Source organism: Anser anser (genome assembly GCF_964211835.1).
Source record: "Anser anser genome assembly, chromosome: 30".
Classification (NCBI taxonomy): Eukaryota; Metazoa; Chordata; class Aves; order Anseriformes; family Anatidae; genus Anser; species Anser anser.
In genome coordinates, this window is record NC_139751.1 from 495977 (window position 1) to 514011 (window position 18035).

General features: G+C 53.3%; 1 protein-coding gene across 1 annotated transcript; it reads left to right on the plus strand.

Moving 5' to 3' along the window:
- Positions 1–73: 73 nt before the first annotated feature.
- Positions 74–17814, plus strand: LOC310888015 (uncharacterized protein; the record flags this gene model as incomplete). Its single annotated transcript, XM_083814343.1, has 9 exons — positions 74–82; positions 190–1049; positions 16077–16200; positions 16283–16462; positions 16541–16579; positions 16879–16956; positions 17131–17419; positions 17524–17615; positions 17702–17814. 9 exons carry the CDS (start codon positions 74–76, stop codon positions 17786–17788), a joined length of 1758 nt encoding a protein of 585 aa, XP_083670469.1. The 3' UTR covers positions 17789–17814.
- Between the last annotated feature and the right edge of the window lie 221 nt (positions 17815–18035).

Below are 18035 nucleotides of genomic sequence, written 5' to 3' on the forward strand. Positions count from 1 at the left end.
CAGCTGGAGGCAGTGCGGGCCCAGCTGGAGGCCAAGCGTCTCCGCTCCCAGGAGCTGCAGCGCCGCTTTGCTGATGAAGCCCGTGAGATGAAGAAGAGGGCAGAGGAGCAGCGGCAGCTCCTGGCCAAGCAGCTACGCTCCAAATGCGAGCAGGAGCGGGCGCGGGAGCTGCAGCGGCTGTGGGAGCAGATCCAGAAGCAGCAGGCAGCGGAGATCCGTCAGCTGCTGTGTGAGGGGAACACCAAGTGGTGCCAGGCTCAGCAGCTGCTCCAGCAGCAGTGGGACGAGGCCGTCCGCCAGGTGCGGGACCTGCAGCGGCAGCTGTTCAAGGTGCCCGTGAACCGTGGCCGGAGCGGCGGCAGCGAGGCCCGCGGCAAGCAGCAGGACGTCAACAGGCAGCTCTGCTGGCGGGCAGATAGCAAGCAGGCCGCCCAAATCCTGGACCTCCAGGAGAAGCTGCAGCTGCGGAGGAAACTCCCCTCTCAGTACATCCCGGAGAAGGCTGAGGGGGGGGCGCCTGCCTCCCACAACGGGGACAGGGCCGCGGCCCAGCACCGCCTGCAGAGTCTCCTGGGCACAGGAGCCACCAGGCCCGGCTCTTCGAAGAGCTCCGGTGCATCTGGTGCTGGTGGTGGAGAAGGGCAGCGGACAACCTGCTCGAGCTCAGAAGACGCTCACCTGCGGGGTGAAGGGCAGAGCAGCAGGAAATCTGTCAGAGACATTGGGGTTCAGGTCCCAGAGCAGCAAGAGGCCTGTCCACCTGGCAGCGGAGACAGCCCGTTCCTGGAGCAGCAGAAAGCGCAGCTGCAGAATGCCCTGAAGGACCTGGCCAGGCAATGGATGGTCCTTCAAGAGGAGACCTGCTTCCTGAAGAACGAGAGCTCCCTGGTGGAAGCGAGGGAGAAGGCGGGGAGGCTCAAGCAGGAGCTTGGTATGCTGGGCCTCCTTACCAAGAATCTGACAGAAAAAACCAGGAAGCTGAAAGAGCTTGCTGCAAAGTCTGGAAAGACTGCTGCAAAGACGGAGCAGGTCGACCAGCAGCAGAGAGGGCAATTGGAAACCGAGGCTGGGAAAAAACTTCAGCTGCAAAAGAAACTGGATCAGGAACGTTCAAGGCTGAAGAACAGGTACGAGGAGCTGAAAGTGTGTCTGACAGAGATGAGAAATGAAAAAGCCAGACGCGCGCAGGAAACTTCTCAGCTCCGCAGGCAGAAGGAGAGGATAGAGGAGATTCAATCCGAAAACGCTGCTCTGAAGCAGAAACTCGTGCAAGCGACAGAGCAGCGAAATGCTGCCGTTGGAGCAGCCAAACGTCTTCAAACGCTCCTGAAGGATCTCGATTGCAAATTGAAAGCCATGAGTCAACCGGCAGAAAGGACGCAACAACAGCAGCAGGACCACGAGGAAACAAAGCTAATGCTGCAGAAAAAAGAAGAGGAAGTTAAGCATTGGCAGAGGGCTTGGGCAGAGCTCAGAAGGACACGTGAGGAAGAGCTGCAAGCCTCTCGAGTGCAGCTGAGAGAATCAGAGCAGCAGTATCAGCACCAATGTCAACAATGGGAGCTGCTCTCTCAGCAACTTGAGCAAGAGAAAAGAAAAAAATCCAGCCCTATCGTCTCAGAACTACCCCAGGCAATGACACCTCCCACAGCACAGGCCTATGCAGAGCAGTCCCATGACCTCTGCAGCCATGAAGACAGCTCTGATGCTTCTGAGAAGGCAGCCAAAATCCTGGGATTCTACACAAGCAGCTCGGCATCTGATGCCACACGCGACGGTCCTGGGTGCTGCACTGTTTCAGATGAGGGCTCTGTAGGTGGGAACGGAGAGTCAGGAGCAGAGCATGTGTCCTTCGTCCCGCAGTCCCTGGGACAAGAATCACCAAAACTTCAAAGACTTGTAGCTCAACAGGGCCACCATCCTGTTGAGGGTCCTAATGAGCGCCCCGAAGCAGAGCTTCCTCATGCTCGGGGAGAATACGTTCACGTCTCTGGAGACGTGGACGAGCATGGCGGGTCTGTGAGGGAGCGGAAGCCTGTCAGAAGACGACTTTTCTCCCCTACTTCGACAGAAGTTTCAGACAGCAGCCAGGTGACAAGTTCAGAGCTATGTTATCCCCTGCAAGACAGTGATATCGAAATAAGTTCTTGCAGCAGAAGGGGAAGGAAGAAACAGAGACAGAATAAATCTTTTTGACCAAGGAATTTGTGTCTGTGTGGTGGTTTTACTTGGGTGGGCGGTCGAGTTCCACCTCAGCCGCTCTCTCACTCCCCCTCCTCAAAGAGAAAGGGGGAGAAAATACGACACAAAGGGCTCAAGGGTTGAGATAAGGAGGGGGAGATCGCTCAAAAATTATCGTGACGGGTAAAACAGACTCAGAGTGGGGAGAGAGTAAGATTTATTGCCTATTGCTAACAAGGTAGGGAAGTGAGAAACAAAGGAAAGAAACCAAAAACACCTTCCCCCCACCCCCCACACTAACATGAAACTGGGCCTCCATACACGTCGTGGTTGGTGGGGAGACGGACATTTCCCTAACGAGAGCTCCCCCCTTCTCCCTCCCCTTCCATGGCTTTTATTGCTGAGCGTTACGTGGTCATATGGACTATCCCTTTGGTCTTTTGGGGTCAGCCGCCCCGGCGATGCCCCCTCCGCACCTCTTGCCCATGGTGGTGGGCAAGCCACTGGATTTGGGGCTGGGGGGTGGCAGAGGGAGGGCGCTGCGGGAGTCCTGGTGCTGTGCCAGCGCCGCTCAGCAGTAGACAAAACACATCGGTGCAATAGCAAGTCAGTTGTAGCCTAGCTACAAGTACAGAGCACAGCGCTGTATGGGCTGCTGTGGGGAAGGCTGAGGCCATCCCAGGCAGAGGCAGCCCACCAAACCCACCGTGGTGGGGACGGGATGACCAGGCAGGGTCTAGAGGGGTGGCTGGATCCCAACCGAAACAGTCGCCCGGGGGCTGGGAAGGATGGGGAAGGTGCTGGGTGGTGCGGTGGGAGCTCCTACGCTCAGCCACCTCGGAGGAGCTCGGAGGGACGGTGGCGTCGGGGGGAGTCCTGCCGGGCCCCTCGCAGGGACCACCCGCCCAAAGACCCCGGCCACGCAAGTCCACGAGCAGGGAGGTGAAGGTGGAGGGGTTCAGAGGGGGTCACCCACGGCCTCGCACCCCGGGACGGCGGCAACCCACGGGTGCAGCCTTTGCGTGCCCGGAGCACCGGGGCAGAGCCGGCGGCACAGCAGCTCCGGAGCCAGCCCCGGCGCCGGTTCCTGGAGTGGGAACCGAGCTTCAAAGGGCTTGGGGGAGCCGCATCGGTCCGCCCCCACCCATGCCAGCTGCCCACGGGTGTCCCGGGCTCCTCGCATGACCGCAGCACGGCCGGGCTCGGCACCGGGCTCGGCACCAGGCTCGGCACCGGGCTGCCGCCGGCTTTGCCCGGTGCAGAGCAGGGCGGAACGCGGGGGCTGCCCCCACGCATGACTCCCGGCCCCCTGTGGGGGCAGCTCCCAGCGCCGGGGAAGAGGGGCCCCGCACCCCACGGGGGGTGCTCTCCGGGTGGGCTCCCCCCTACCTGGGGACCCCAGGGAGCGCGGTCTCGGGGGATGGGGGGCGGGCCCAGGCCCCACGCGTGACCACCGCCCCCCGTGGGACGGGAGCCCTACGGATGGGGACAGCCCACGGGGACCGGACCCATGCGGGGGTCGCTGCCTCAGCCCCCCCTGCAGCGGGGGCGCCTCCCACGGCCCCTGCACCCACGCGGGACCCCGGCCCCCCTCGAGCCCCAGCCCCACGCGCTACGGGGAGCCCCCGTACCTGGATTTACCCCAGGAAATGTCCTGGTTCAAAGCGTGTCCGTGCTGGCCTCTCCTGCGGGAGGTGGCCGGTAGCGGGGCAGGCGCGCTCTGCCGCGGAGCGGGGGATCGAGGCGGGCAGGGCTTTTCTGCGGCGTCGAGGCCACCCGAAGCAGCCGAGGGAGCCGCTGGGACCCGGCAGCCATCGCGAGGGAGGCTGACGAGGCGTCGGCGGAGCCAGCAGCGTCCCCTCCCGGGCCTCCCTCGCGACGGGGAGGGAGCGGGGCGAGGCGCGGCCGTTGGTGCGGGCAGGTTGCGCTCGGGCAGGGCAGAGCGTTCCGCCGCGCTCCCGGGAACAGCTCAGCTACCGGCCGCCTACCTACGGGTAAACCGCCACAGTCATCACGAGGCGGAGAGCTCTTTTCAGACGCTCTGCGGCCGCCCAGACTGAGCGCCCGCTCGAACACGCGGCGCTTCAGGCCTCCGGGTGCCCGCAGGGCCTGGGCCTGTTGCCGCCCTCCGAGGGCGGCGGAGACGCCGTGAGCGTGAGGTGCGGGGGCCATGGGAGGCACCCCCGCTGTGGGGGGGGGCTGAGGCAGCTGCTCTAGCAGCAGCGGGACGAGGCCGCCCGCCAGGCGTGGGACCTGCAGCGGCAGCTGCTCAAGGTGCCGGCGAACCTCGGTGCTGGTGAGTGTGAGGTCCAGCCCAGCCCAGATGGGGGTTGAAGTCCCCTGAGAGGACCGGGCCCTGCAAACGTGATGTTTCTCCTACCTATCTGTAGAGGTGTTAGCGTTCATGAAGACACATAATCCACAAAGTGATTATATGAAGGTGCTTTATTAGGCGCCGGAAGTTAGGGGCATGCCCGCCCAAATCTAACTTCGTCTGATTTGTTCTCTCAGTTCTCCTTTATCTCCTAAGATATTACATATTCTATACATATATACATATATACATATCACTTGCCGAGGCGATGGGCTCCGGGGCAGATGCGTTCTGCAGGAGAGCGGGGGATCGGGACAGGCAGGGCTTTTTTTCCGACATCGAGGCCGCTCGAGGGAGCCGCCAGGACCCGGCAGCCTCCGCGAGGGAGGCTGACGAGGCGTAGGCGGAGCCAGCAGCGCCCCCTCCCCGGCCGTTCAAAAGCAGCCCCTAGGGAGCGCGAGCGACCAGGAGCGCAGCGACCAAGGCGGGCAAACAGGGCGGGGCACGTCAGAAGGGTGGGCGCGGCAGTTTGCACGGCAGTGCGCGCAGGCAGGGCGAGCAGGGGGGGCGGACAGGGCAGAGTTTCCCCCCGCCCATAAGAACAACACCTTTAACGGCTGTCGACTGCTAGCTGGGCTGCGATGGTCTTCACCAGGCAGAGCGCTCTCTCTAGAGAGTCTGTGGCCACCCAGACTGACCACCTGCTCAACAATGCGGCAGTTCAGGTCTCTGGGTGCAGGGACTGTCTGAGCCTGTTGCTGCCATCTGAGGGAGGCAGAGGCACCGTGTGTGTGAGGTGCGAGCAGGTGGATGACCTGGTCCGCCTGGTGGCAGAACTCAAAGAGGAGGTGGAGAGGTTGAGGGCTCTTAGGGAGCGTGAGCGGGAGATAGACTGGTGGAGCGACTCCCTGCAGGGCCTGAAGGAGAGGTAGCAGGGTGAGACACCCCAAATAGGGATGGACCCCCTGCCCTGTTGCTGTCGGGCAGAGGGAGGGGACCTAGAAGTTGAGGAGGGATGGAGACAGGTCCCTGCTCGACCTTTCAGGCAACGCCCCCCCCTACCGGCCCCACCTTCCCAGGTGCCCTTACGTAACAGATTTGAGGCCCTGGAGCTTGAGAGACCGGTGGGTGAGGACGAGGTAGAAAGTCTACCCAGGAGGATGCCTAGGGCGAGGAAGCCGACTCCACGCCTCAAGACTGCCTCCACCAAGAAAGACAGAAGGGTGATCGTAGTAGGCGACTCCCTTCTCAGGGGAACAGAGGGTCCTATTTGTCGACCTGACCCTACCCGTAGGGAAGTCTGCTGCCTCCCTGGGGCCAGGGTCAGGGATGTTGCCAGGAAGCTTCCCAACCTGATTCGCCCCTCTGACTACTACCCTCTTTTGATAGTCCAGGCTGGCAGTGATGATATTGATGAGAGAAGCCTGAAGGCTATCAAACGGGACTTTAGGGGACTGGGACGGTTAGTGGATGGAGCGGGAGTACAGGTGGTGTTTTCGTCTATCCCTGCAGTAGCAGGGAGGGGTACCGAGAGGACACGGAAAGCCCACCTGATTAACACGTGGCTCAGAGGCTGGTGCCAACACAGAAATGTTGGGTTTTTTGACCATGGGGCGCTTTACTCGGCACCCGGCCTGATGGCCGCAGACGGGTCCCTATCTCTAAGGGGAAAACGGATCCTAGCCCAGGAGCCGGCAGGGCTCGTTGAGAGGGCTTTAAACTAGGAAAGAAGGGGGATGGGGCTGAAAGAAGGCTTGTTGGAGCTGTGCCGGGGGGAACAATGGCAAAGCCGGGGAAGAAGGCAATGGCCCGACTGAAGTGCATCTACACTAATGCACACAGCATGGGTAACAAACAGGAGGAGCTGGAAGCCATCGTGCAGCGGGAAGGCTATGACTTGGTTGCCATCACGGAAACGTGGTGGGACCACTCTCGTGACTGGAGAGCTGCAATGTCTGGCTATAGGCTCTTCAGAAGGGACAGGCAGCACAGAAGGGGTGGTGGTGTGGCTCTCTATATTAGAGAGTGTTTTGACGTTGAGGAACTCGAGGCTGGGAATGATAAGGTTGAGTCCCTATGGGTTAGGATCAGAGGGAAGGCCAACAAGGCAAGCATCCTGGTGGGGGTCTGTTATAGACCACCGAACCAGGATGAGGAGACTGATGAGGAGTTCTACAGGCAGCTGGCAGAAAACGCAAAATCGTCAGCGCTTGTTCTCGTGGGGGACTTCAACTTGCCAGACATATCCTGGAAGCACAACACAGCCCAGAGAAAGCAGTCTAGGAGGTTTCTGGAGAGCGTGGAAGATAGCTTCCTGACGCAGCTGGTTAGAGAGCCTACCAGGGGAGGTGCCCCGCTAGACCTTCTGTTCACAAACAGTGACGGACTGGTGGGAGATGTGGTGGTCGAGAGCTGTCTTGGGCAGAGTGACCACGAAATGGTTCAGTTCTCTATTCTTGGCGAAGTCAGGAAGGGGACCAGTAAAACCGCTGTCTTGGACGTCCGGAGGGCTGACTTTGAGCTGTTCGGGACACTGGTTGGCAGAGTCCCTTGGGAGGAGGCTCTGAAGGGCAAAGGAGTCCAGGAAGGCTGGGCACTCCTCAAGAAGGAAATCTTAATGGCTCAGGAGCGGTCTGTCCCCCCGTGCCCAAAGACGAGCCGACACGGAACTAGACCGGCCTGGCTGAGCAGAGAGTTCTGGCTCGAGCTTAGGAGAAAAAGGAGGGTTTATAATCTTTGGAAAAGAGGGCGGGCTACTCAAGAGGACTATAAGGATGTTGCGAGGCTGTGCAGGGACAAAATTAGAAAGGCCAAAGCTCATCTGGAGCTCAATCTGGCTACTGCCGTTAAAGATAACAAAAAACGTTTTTACAAATACATCAACACAAAAAGGAGGACTAAGGAGAATCTCCATCCTTTACTGGATGCGGGGGGAAACTTAGTTACAAAAGATGAGGAAAAGGCTGAGGTGCTCAATGCTTTCTTTGCCTCAGTCTTTAGCGGCAAGACCGGTTGTTCTCTGGATACCTGGTACCATGAGCTGGTGGAAGGGGATGGGGAGCAGGATGTAGCCCTCGCTATCCATGAGGAAATGGTTGGCGACCTGCTACAACACTTGGATGTACACAAGTCGATGGGGCCGGATGGGATCCACCCGAGGGTACTGAGCGAACTGGCGGAGGAGCTGTCCAAGCCGCTTTCCATTATTTGTCGGCAGTCCTGGCTATCAGGGGAGGTCCCAGTCGACTGGCGGCTAGCAAACGTGACGCCCATCTACAAGAAGGGCCGGAGGGTAGACCCGGGGAACTATAGGCCTGTTAGCTTGACCTCAGTGCCAGGGAAGCTCATGGAGCAGATTATCTTGAGTGTCATCACGCGGCACTTGCAGGGCAACCAGGCGATCAGGCCCAGTCAGCATGGGTTTATGAAAGGTAGGTCCTGCCTGACGAACCTGATCTCCTTCTATGACCAAGTGACGCGCTTGGTGGATGAGGGGAAGGCTGTGGATGTGATCTACCTTGACTTCAGTAAGGCTTTTGACACCGTCTCCCACAACATTCTCCTCAAGAAACTGGCTGCTCGTGGCTTGGACTGGCGTACGCTTTGTTGGGTTAAAAACTGGCTGGATGGCCGGGCCCAAAGAGTTGTGGTGAATGGAGACAAATCCAGTTGGAGGCCGGTTACTAGTGGAGTCCCCCAGGGCTCAGTGCTGGGGCCGGTCCTCTTTAATATCTTTATCGATGACTGGATGAGGGGATCGAGTGCACCCTCAGTAAGTTTGCAGATGACACCAAGTTAGGTGCGTGTGTCGATCTGCTCGAGGGAAGGAAGGCTCTGCAGGAGGATCTGGATAGGCTGGACCGATGGGCTGAGGTCAACTGCATGAAGTTCAACAAGGCCAAGTGCCGGCTCCTGCATCTGGGGCGTAACAACCCCAAGCAGCGCTACAGGCTGGGAGATGAGTGGTTGGAAAGCTGCCTGGCGGAGAGGGACCAGGGAGTACTGGTTGATAGGCAGCTGAATATGAGCCAGCAGTGTGCTCAGGTGGCCAAGAAGGCCAACAGCATCCTGGCTTGCATAAGAAGCAGTGTGGCCAGCAGGTCTAAGGAGGTGATTGTCCCCCTGTACTCGGCTCTGGTGAGGCCGCACCTCGAGTACTGTGTTCAGTTTTGGGCCCCTCGTTACAAGAAGGACACGGAGGTGCTCGAGAGAGTCCAGAGAAGGGCGACGAAGCTGGTGAGGGGTCTGGAGAACAAGTCTTACGAGGAGCGGCTGAGGGAGCTGGGGTTGTTTAGCCTGGAGAAGAGGAGGCTCAGGGGAGACCTCATCGCTCTCTATAGGTACCTTAAAGGAGGCTGTAGAGAGGTGGGGGTTGGTCTATTCTCCCACGTGCCTGGTGACAGGACGAGGGGCAATGGGCTAAAGTTGCGCCAGGGGAGGTTTAGGTTGGATGTTAGGAAGAACTTCTTTACTGAAAGGGTTGTTAGGCATTGGAATGGACTGCCCATTCCAATGGAGGTGGTTGAGTCACCATCCCTGGAGGTCTTTAAAAGACGTTTAGATGTAGCCCTTAGTGAGATGGTTTAGTGGAGGACTTGTTAGTGTTAGGGCTGAGGTTGGACTAGATGATCTTGGAGGTCTCTTCCAACCTAGACGATTCTGTGATATGCATTAGGTTTCACAACTCATCTATGCATATTCATTTCCTAGCTCCGCCTAGCCTCGCTTCATATGCTAATTATCTTATCAGTCCTTCTGCGCTTGCCTACTACTCTCTGGTGGTCGTCCGGGTGGTCGTCGGGATGAAGTAAGATGTCTTCATCAGAGTTGAACTTTTTAACCTTTCCTTCTCACGCATGCTCTCTGAGCCCTCGGTCTCAGTCCAAACCGCAAGGTTGGTTTGATTCAGTTCCCAGGGTCCAAGAAGCCCCAGTTATCTAGATGTCTTGCAAATGGAGCATTCTTTTAATCCTCCTTACTCCTCCTCATGAATCGGTGCATTCTCTCACGCTACCCTTGCACATATATTTTGTATCTTCCAAGCGCAGCCCCGGAACAGTACATCGCAAATGTAACATATTAAGCAATATTGTATTATTTCATCTTCTATTACTAACATTTCCCCCCTTTGAAAGTATTTCACTCCTTTCGAGGAGGGCAAATGCTTTCACTAACTAACTAAAATGTTTTACACTCAGTGCTCACCAATAACATATTCAAGGAAAATTACAACATTACGCATCAAGAAAATTACAAAGATTAGGATTGTCACAACATTTCATAAGTCCACCACTTCTGCTTTATGTTACATTCGCTCTTCTGGTTGGGTTCACTTGATCTGGAACCGATTTTGTCTATTCGGTTTTCATTCCATTTCGCCTCCTGGGTTCCTCAGATTCTTTCTCTGAAATCCGAAGTCGTTATATGCCGGTGGAGGGTATTGCGGATGTGGTTCCATATGCCGAGCAATGGTTTGCATCACTGTCCAATTCCAGGTTGTCTTCCTTAGGATCAGACTTTTCAGCATTATAAATGTTAACTAAATTCGTACCCCTACAATCACCAATATAATTATCGTCTCCAGTAAGGACTTAACCCAATTACTAATATTCCATCCACTAAAAATGTTATCCAACCAGCTTGTTGTCATATCTTTCTCTTCCTGCTCTGCATCTTGTTCCACTCAAGCCAGTTGTTCTATGACATGTTCTACATCAATAGTCACATTTGAAATGTGGATGCAGCAATGATCAAGATGATCTTTTAGAAATCCGCATACTCCATGTTCCTTTAATAACAGTGTATCTAATGCCAATCGATTTTGTAGCACCATTTTAGTTGTAGCTTGTAGTTGGATATTAAGGTCTCTAAAGCCTTCTTTCGTGGCTCTCGCGAGCCTACTCACTTGTCCTGTAAGTTTATAAATCATTTCCCTATTTCGATAAGTAGCTACCTGTGCAAATAGAGATTCTAACGCCCAACTGAATTTTACTCCACCCGAGGGTTCATGCCATATATCTTCATCTGCCCCTTCTTCTAAACTTCTTTTTGCCCTACTAATTTGTAGGGTTTCCAACTTTCCCTTAAAAGGAGACTTTTTCCATATTGGACACAGTGTGGGGAGGGAGTCCTAGAGTTATTGCTTTTACTTCCCCATCTATCGGCAGGTGTGTAGTCCAAGTTCCATCACTGGCTGTTTGTACTTTGTACTTTGGCTTCCTGGCAGATTTTACTGATCTGTCCCTTTAGAGTCTGGTTCATCCTTTCTACCTGTCCACTAGATTGGGGTCTCCATGCAGTATGTAAATTCCAAGAAATTCCTAAGAGCCGGCTTACGTCTTTAACCACAGATGCAACAAAGTGGGGTCCCCTATCCGAGGATATTCCTAATGGTACCCCAAATCTCAGAATGATTTCCCGCAGTAACCATTTTGCTGTCTCTTTAGCTTGATTGGTGCGACAGGGAAGGGCTTCTGGCCATCCGGAAAAGGTGTCAACCCCTACTAACAAATACCTATATCCCCTGGTCCTAGGTAACTCTACAAAAATCAGCTTGCCAGTAATCTCCTGGTTCTATTCCTACTCTAACTCTTCCCATCTCAGCATGTTTTCTTGCTACTGGATTATTTTTCAGACAAATCTCACACTTTGACGTTACTGATGTTGCCATTGTTAACATATGTGTCGAGACAATGCTACGTTTTAAAAATGTTACCATTGCCTCTGCACCCCAGTGACAGTCATTATGTCTTGTCTGAAGTATTTCTCGCATCACCAAGAGGGGTGTTACTACCTGGCCCGTAGCGGTTACATACCATCCATCAGAGTTCTTTCGGGCCTTCAGGAGATTTGCTAATTTCTCATCCTCTGGCGAATATCTTGGTTCCTTGGGAAGATTAAGACGAGTGGGGCCTACCTTGAGTGGTACCAAAGCCATTACATTCCACACCTCCCGAGCAATTTGTCGAGCTGCTCGATCTGCCAGCCGATTCCCTTCTGATATTTTCGAGGTTCCTCCTTGATGGGCTTTACAGTGCATAATAGCCACTTGTTTTGGTTTTTGTACCGCGTTTATCAAATTTAACACCTCCTCTTGATATCTTATATTGGCCCCTTGTGAGGACAACAGCCCTCTTTCTTTCCATAATGCTCCATGAACATGGTCTACTCCAAAAGCGTACTTTGAATCTGTCCAAATATTTACCATCTTTCCTTTACTCAGTTCCAGTGCTCGAGTTAGGGCTATCAGTTCCGCTCGCTGTGCTGATGTTTCAGGTGGTAAAGGTTTTGCTTCGATTACTGTCTTCAGGGTTGTTACTGCATACCCTGCATATCGTGTTCCATTCTCCACAAAACTACTACCATCAGTAAAAAGTTCCCAGTCATACCTTTCAAGGGGTACACCCTTCAAATCCTCGTGGCTGGCATGGGTATGCTCGATTATTTCCACACATTTGTGTTCCAACGGTCCTTCTTCTGGAACAGTTCCTAGAAATACTGCTGGATTTAACAGGTTAGTTGTTTTCAAGGTTACGTCATCTTGTTCAGTTAGTATTGCCTGATATTTCATCATTCGGCTGGGTGATAACCAGTGGCCCCCCTTTTGTTCTAAAACAGTTGTTACCATATGTGGTACAAAAACTTCAATACGTTTTCCCAAGGTAAGTTTCCTTGCTTCCTGGATTAAGAGAACTGTTGCCGCTACTGCCCGCAAACATGAGGGCCATCCTGCACTTACAGCATCCAGTTGCTTAGAAATGTATCCCACAGGTCTTTTCCAGCTTCCCAGTCGCTGGGTTAGTACCCCTAGTGCTAGTCGTTGTCTTTCATGTACAAATAACTGGAAATCTTTTGATAAATCTGGTAGGCCCAAAGCTGGTGACTTCATTAGGGCGTCTTTAAGTTTCTTGAAAGCTTCTTTCTGTATTTTTCCCCAAATAAAATCCTGTGCCTTCTGAGCTTCATAAAGGGGCTTAGCTATGAGTCCATAATCCATTATCCATAATCTGCACCAGCCAGCCATTCCTAAGAAGGCCCTTAGCTCATGGAGATTTTGAGGTTCCGGGATGGTGCATATAGCTTTTATCCTATTGACACCCAGACTTCTTTGTCCCTGGGAAATCTCACACCCCAAATATGTTACAGTTGAGCAAACTATTTGTGCTTTTTTCCTTTGAAACCTTATAACCACCCGTTCCTAACTGATTTAAAATTTCGATGGTTGTTTGGGTGCAGAGCGACTCATTCTCTGTGGCAATCAAACTATCATCTACATATTGTAACAACAAATACTGACTTCTGGGTACCTGTATTTGTCCTTGCGTTGTCCAGATTTCCAGGTCCTTGGCCAGCTGGCTTCCAAAGAGGGTCGGGCTATTCTTGAAGCCTTGTGGGAGTCTTGTCCAAGTTAATTGTGTCTTTCGTCCACTCTGAGGATTTTCCCATTCGAAGGCAAATAATTTTCTACTATCTTTATCAAGAGGTATGCAAAAGAAGGCGTCCTTTAAATCTATCACAGTAAACCATTTATATTTCTCTCTCACAGATGTTAACAATGTGTAAGGATTAGCCACTACCGGCTGAATGTCCTTTGTTATTTCATTTATTGCTCTAAGATCTTGTACCAATCTATATTTGCCATTCCGCTTCTTTACTGGAAAAATTGGAGTATTGTATTCCGATTTACATTCTTCCAAAATCTGATAGTTGAGAAATTTGTCAATAATTTTCACTATCCCCTGCCTAGCTTCTATCTTAAGTGGATATTGTTTGATTCAAACAGGTTTGGCTCTTTCCTTTAATTCCACCTTTACCAGTTGTGCCAGTTTCGACTTCCCTGGTACGTCTGTTTCCCGTACTGTTGCTCTAACTGCATTTTCTACTTCTCTTGGAATATTAACAAAGGGTTTATCTTTGGTCATTAGGATTTGGCCTACTTTGGACTCAGGTACCTTCATTATTAATTCTCCATCCTCAAAGGTTATTGTTGCATCTAATTTAGCTAATAGATCCCGTCCCAAGAGTGGAATCGGGCATTCTGGTACATACAAAAATTCATGGGTTAGTTCCTTACCCCCAAAACGCAAATCAAGGGGTTGTAAGAATGGCCGTTCCTCCTCCTTCCCTGTGGCTCCAATTATTGTAGTTGTCTTAGTTCCTAATCGTGCTTTTAAACTATTTAACACTGAATATGTTGCTCCTATTACATTTACAGACTAATTAACACAGAGAAAGAAGCTCCTGTAACCAACAACAACAAAAAAATTCAAGCCTCTCTCTTCGTTTCCTAGCTTTATTTCAACTAGTGGACCTGCTAGGGTAGATGCCCCAGGTCCCCATCATTTCTGACTGTTGTAAGTTTATCCTGCAGCCTAAGACAAATTCTTTCTGATATCAGGGGCTGATTGCCCTAGAAAGAGGCTAGCCAATTGCCTCTGTTTGTTTTCTGAAGCCAGGACCAAATTTTCTGTCTTTTTTTTTTTTTTTTTTCCCCATTGCATTTCAAAGTTGGTCCAGAAATTCAAAAATTCCATAGGGTTTTCTTTTGGACCTTCTTGGAACAGATTCTCAATTCCCAATTTAACCAGATTTTGGTATTTACATAATTTCCAGGGTGGTAAGGGTCTCGGGGGGGGGGGTGGGGGGGTGGGGAAGGGGTCGGTCAGGGGAATGCAATGGTTGAAAGTTCCCTGAGCGGTCCCATTGGCAATCTGAGCTCACACATGAACTCAGGTTGTTTTAAGAGTTAGCTGCTTTTCTGTTTCCATGACAACTCTCTGGGACCCATCATGGTCCCTCTGCCCCAGAGGGCTCACACCCGTGATTTTGAGATCTCAGCCTCGGGTTGAGGCGGAACTATTAACGTTCCTACATCCTCTTCCCCTGCTCATTCAACTTCAAACAGCTCTGTTAGATACTACATGCCACACAACCTTTAACACCTTCAACAACCCTTTTAACACTTCCTTTATCTTCCTCTAGCCTGTACTTTTCTAATGCCAACACCAAAGGCTCAGTCAGGGGCCAACTTAATTCCATACCTTTTCCCTCCAAGATGCTGAAACAACATATCAGTATACAACATTTCATCCTATTTTCCTTCTCTCCTCAAGAACAACATTAATTGCAAGACACTGTTACAGTCGATTGATCCATAAAGTGGCCATTTAGTTTGATCCATAAAGTGGCCATTTAGTTTATACAGTGGCCACAATTGATTGCAATACTTAGTGGAAGTCCTCTTGCTTTCCGCACCCCCCCCACTCCCCGTTCCGACAATATCCTTGCAGTGTGCCAATGTACACCCAAGGAGGCTTTCTTTAAAATGTCTTTGTTTTGGATATTACCCATTTCCTTGATTTCCCATTCCCTTTTATTTATTTATATTAATTACTGTCCCTTGTTTCAATTTCCATGCAAAACTTTTTATTGCAGGTTTTTACTATCTTTTCCTAATCTTTGTGGGAATAGAAATGTTGTTTTTGCAGTGTTACGTTGTTTAGAAGGAAGGAATGTGGTATTGAGATATGCTTACAGCGATAAGAAAGCTCAGCAGGTGACCTCGTAAAATGCAGACAACCAGCCTCCTTAGAGCAATCAGATGAAAATCACTGTGTTAAGTCAAGCCAGATAAGGGGAGAAAACATTACCATCTCCAAAACAGGTCGGCAACTGAAGGCCAGGCATTGTCTGTGAAGCATCAGATAGAGCAGCGGGGGTCGGTCGCGGCCGATGGCTCCCCGAGAAACTCCTCGGTGCCGGCTGGAGCGTGATCAGTTCGTGAGCCACCACAGCAGTGCCCACGAGGTCCCATCTGGGTCGCCAAAATGTTAGCGTTCATGAAGACACATAATCCACAAAGTGATTATATGAAGGTGCTTTATTAGGCGCCGGAAGTTAGGGGCATGCCTGCCCAAATCTGACTTCGTCTGATTTGTTCTCTTAGTTCTCTTTTATCTCCTAAGATATTACATATGCATTAGGTTTCACAACTCATCTATGCATATTCATTTCCTAGCTCCGCCTAGCCTCGCTTCGTATGCTAATTATCTTATCAGTCCTTCTGCGCTTGCCTACTACTCTCTGGTGGTCGTCCGGGTGGTCGTCGGGATGAGGTAAGATGTCTTCATCAGAGTTGAACTTTTTAACCTTTCCTTCTCACGCACGCTCTCTGAGCCCTCAGTCTCAGTCCAAACCGCAAGGTTGGTTTGATTCAGTTCCCAGGGTCCAAGAAGCCCCAGTTATCTAGATGTCTTGCAAATGGAGCATTCTTTTAATCCTCCTTACTCCTCATCATGAATCGGTGCATTCTCTCACGCTACCCTTGCACATATATTTTGTATCTTCCAAGCGCAGCCCCGGAACAGTACATCGCAAATGTAACATATTAAGCAATATTGTATTATTTCATCTTCTATTACTAACAGAGGGACTCAGCTACTTGGTTTTTCTGGTCAATTCCTTTCCTTGCACAGGCACGGGTACCGCCGAGGGGAGTTGGGTCCCGGTGTCCCAGCACTGCCAGATCCCTGGTGCCGTGGGCAGGCCCCGAGTCCCCGTGACACCCCTCTCCTTTCCCTCTCCCCTCCCCTTTCATCTCTTTGCAGCACGGTGAGGGCGTTGGTGCCAAAGAGACTCCTCAGCAGCGGTACCAGCGGCTGCAGCACGAGGTGCAGGAGCTGGTCCGGGAGGTGGAGCAGATCCAGGTGAGCACCACCCCTGCCGTTTGGCACCTGCGGGCAGATCGTCCCCGGGGGCTGACACTGCTGCCTGTCCCCCCCTGCACAGAGCGCGGTGAAGGAGTCAGCGGCTGAGGAGGAGCTGACGCCCATGGCCTTGGCCAAGCAGGTGGAGGGCCTGAAGCAGCAGCTGGTCTCCAGCCCTCGTTTCCCTCGTTTCCAGATTGCGGAGCTGGAGAAGCGGCTGGCACAGCTGGAGGCGATGGTGCGGTACGAGCCTGACAGCCAGGTAAGGAGCCAGGAGCTCCAGCCCTGCCGCTCCCCTGCCCTCCATCCTGCCCCACTGATGTGATTTTCCTCCCCACAGAACCCGCTGTTGGTCGGGCTGAAGGGGACCAGCCTCGTGGTGAGTCCTAGAATCCTAGAATAGCCTGAGTTGGAAGGGACCCATGAAGACCCTTGGGTCGAACTCCTGGCTCCACACTAAGAATTAAACCATAAATCTGAGAGCGTTGTCCAAATGCTTCTCGAACACCAGCAGGATTGAGGCCATGACCCCCTGCTTGGGGAGCCTGCTCCGCTGCTCGACCACCCTCTCAGCGAAGATTTTCTGTCCTAATACCCAGCCTGAACTTCCCCTGGTGCAGCTTTAAGCCGTTCCCTCATGCCCAGGCACCCCCTACACAACCTGTTCTCCTTCCCCAGGAGACCGTGCAGATCCTCCAAGCCAAAGTGAACACCCTGGACGTGGCTGTGCTGGACCAAGTGGAGGCCCGGCTGCAGGTGAGGGGAGACGGAGGGAGGTGGGGATGAGTCCCGCAGCCCCCAGCCAGCACTGGGCCCGCTGGCCCCACCAGAGGATGGCATGGGGCCATGGGAGGGCACCTGCAGAGGCTATGAAATTGGGGTGGACCCTGCTGGATTTGGGGTGTCACATCTGCTTCCCCCCCTCCACAGAGCGTCCTGGCGAAGGTGAATGAAATCGCCAAGCACAAGGCCGTTGTGCAAGACGCTGACACCCAGAGCAAGGTAAGAGCAGCAGGGAGGGCCCCCCAAAGCAACCACAGCATGGGGGGCTTATGCGGAATCGCCCTGCAGACTGTGCTTACGCCCTCCTTTCTTGCTTTCCGCCCCTTGCCCCAGATCCACCAGGTCTATGAGATGATGCAGCGCTGGGACCCCGTGGCCAGCAGCCTGCCCGATGTAGTGCAGCGACTGCTGACCCTCAGGGACCTGCACGAGCAAGGTGAGGGGCAAGGAATGGGGATGCTGGGGACAGTGGCGTGGCGTGACAAGGGAGATACTGGGGTCTGGGGGCCCTCCAGTGCTGAGTTTTCACCTCCTTCCCAGCCACACAGTTTGGGCAGGTCCTTGTGCACCTGGACACCACGCAGCAGGAGATAGCTGGTGCTCTCAAGGACAACACCATGCTGCTGGCAGAGGTGAGTCTCAGCAGCATGTGCTGGGGTGGGAGGGGTCCCCATCCTGTCCACCCTGCTCAATCCCTTCCCCACTGACCCCCCTGCAGGTCCAGAAGACGATGAAGGAAAACCTGGCCATTGTAGAGGACAACTTTGCTGACATAGAAGCCCGCATCAAGCGGCTGCAAAAGTGAGAGCCCGTGGAGCACCTCCCTGAGCATCTGCATTCCCCCCCCCCCCCCCCCGACATTGTGATCCCCTGGGAATCACTCCCTCTGCCTGCAAGTAGCAGTCCCTGTTTGTGTATAGCTGGCCGTGCTCCCCTGCGCAGAACGGGGCTGTGGAGGGGCCCTTCCCAGCCCCCCATTAGCACCCAGGGGTGGGTCACTGCTCCCCCAACCTGGATTTACCCCAATAAATGTCCTGGTTCAAAGCGTGTCC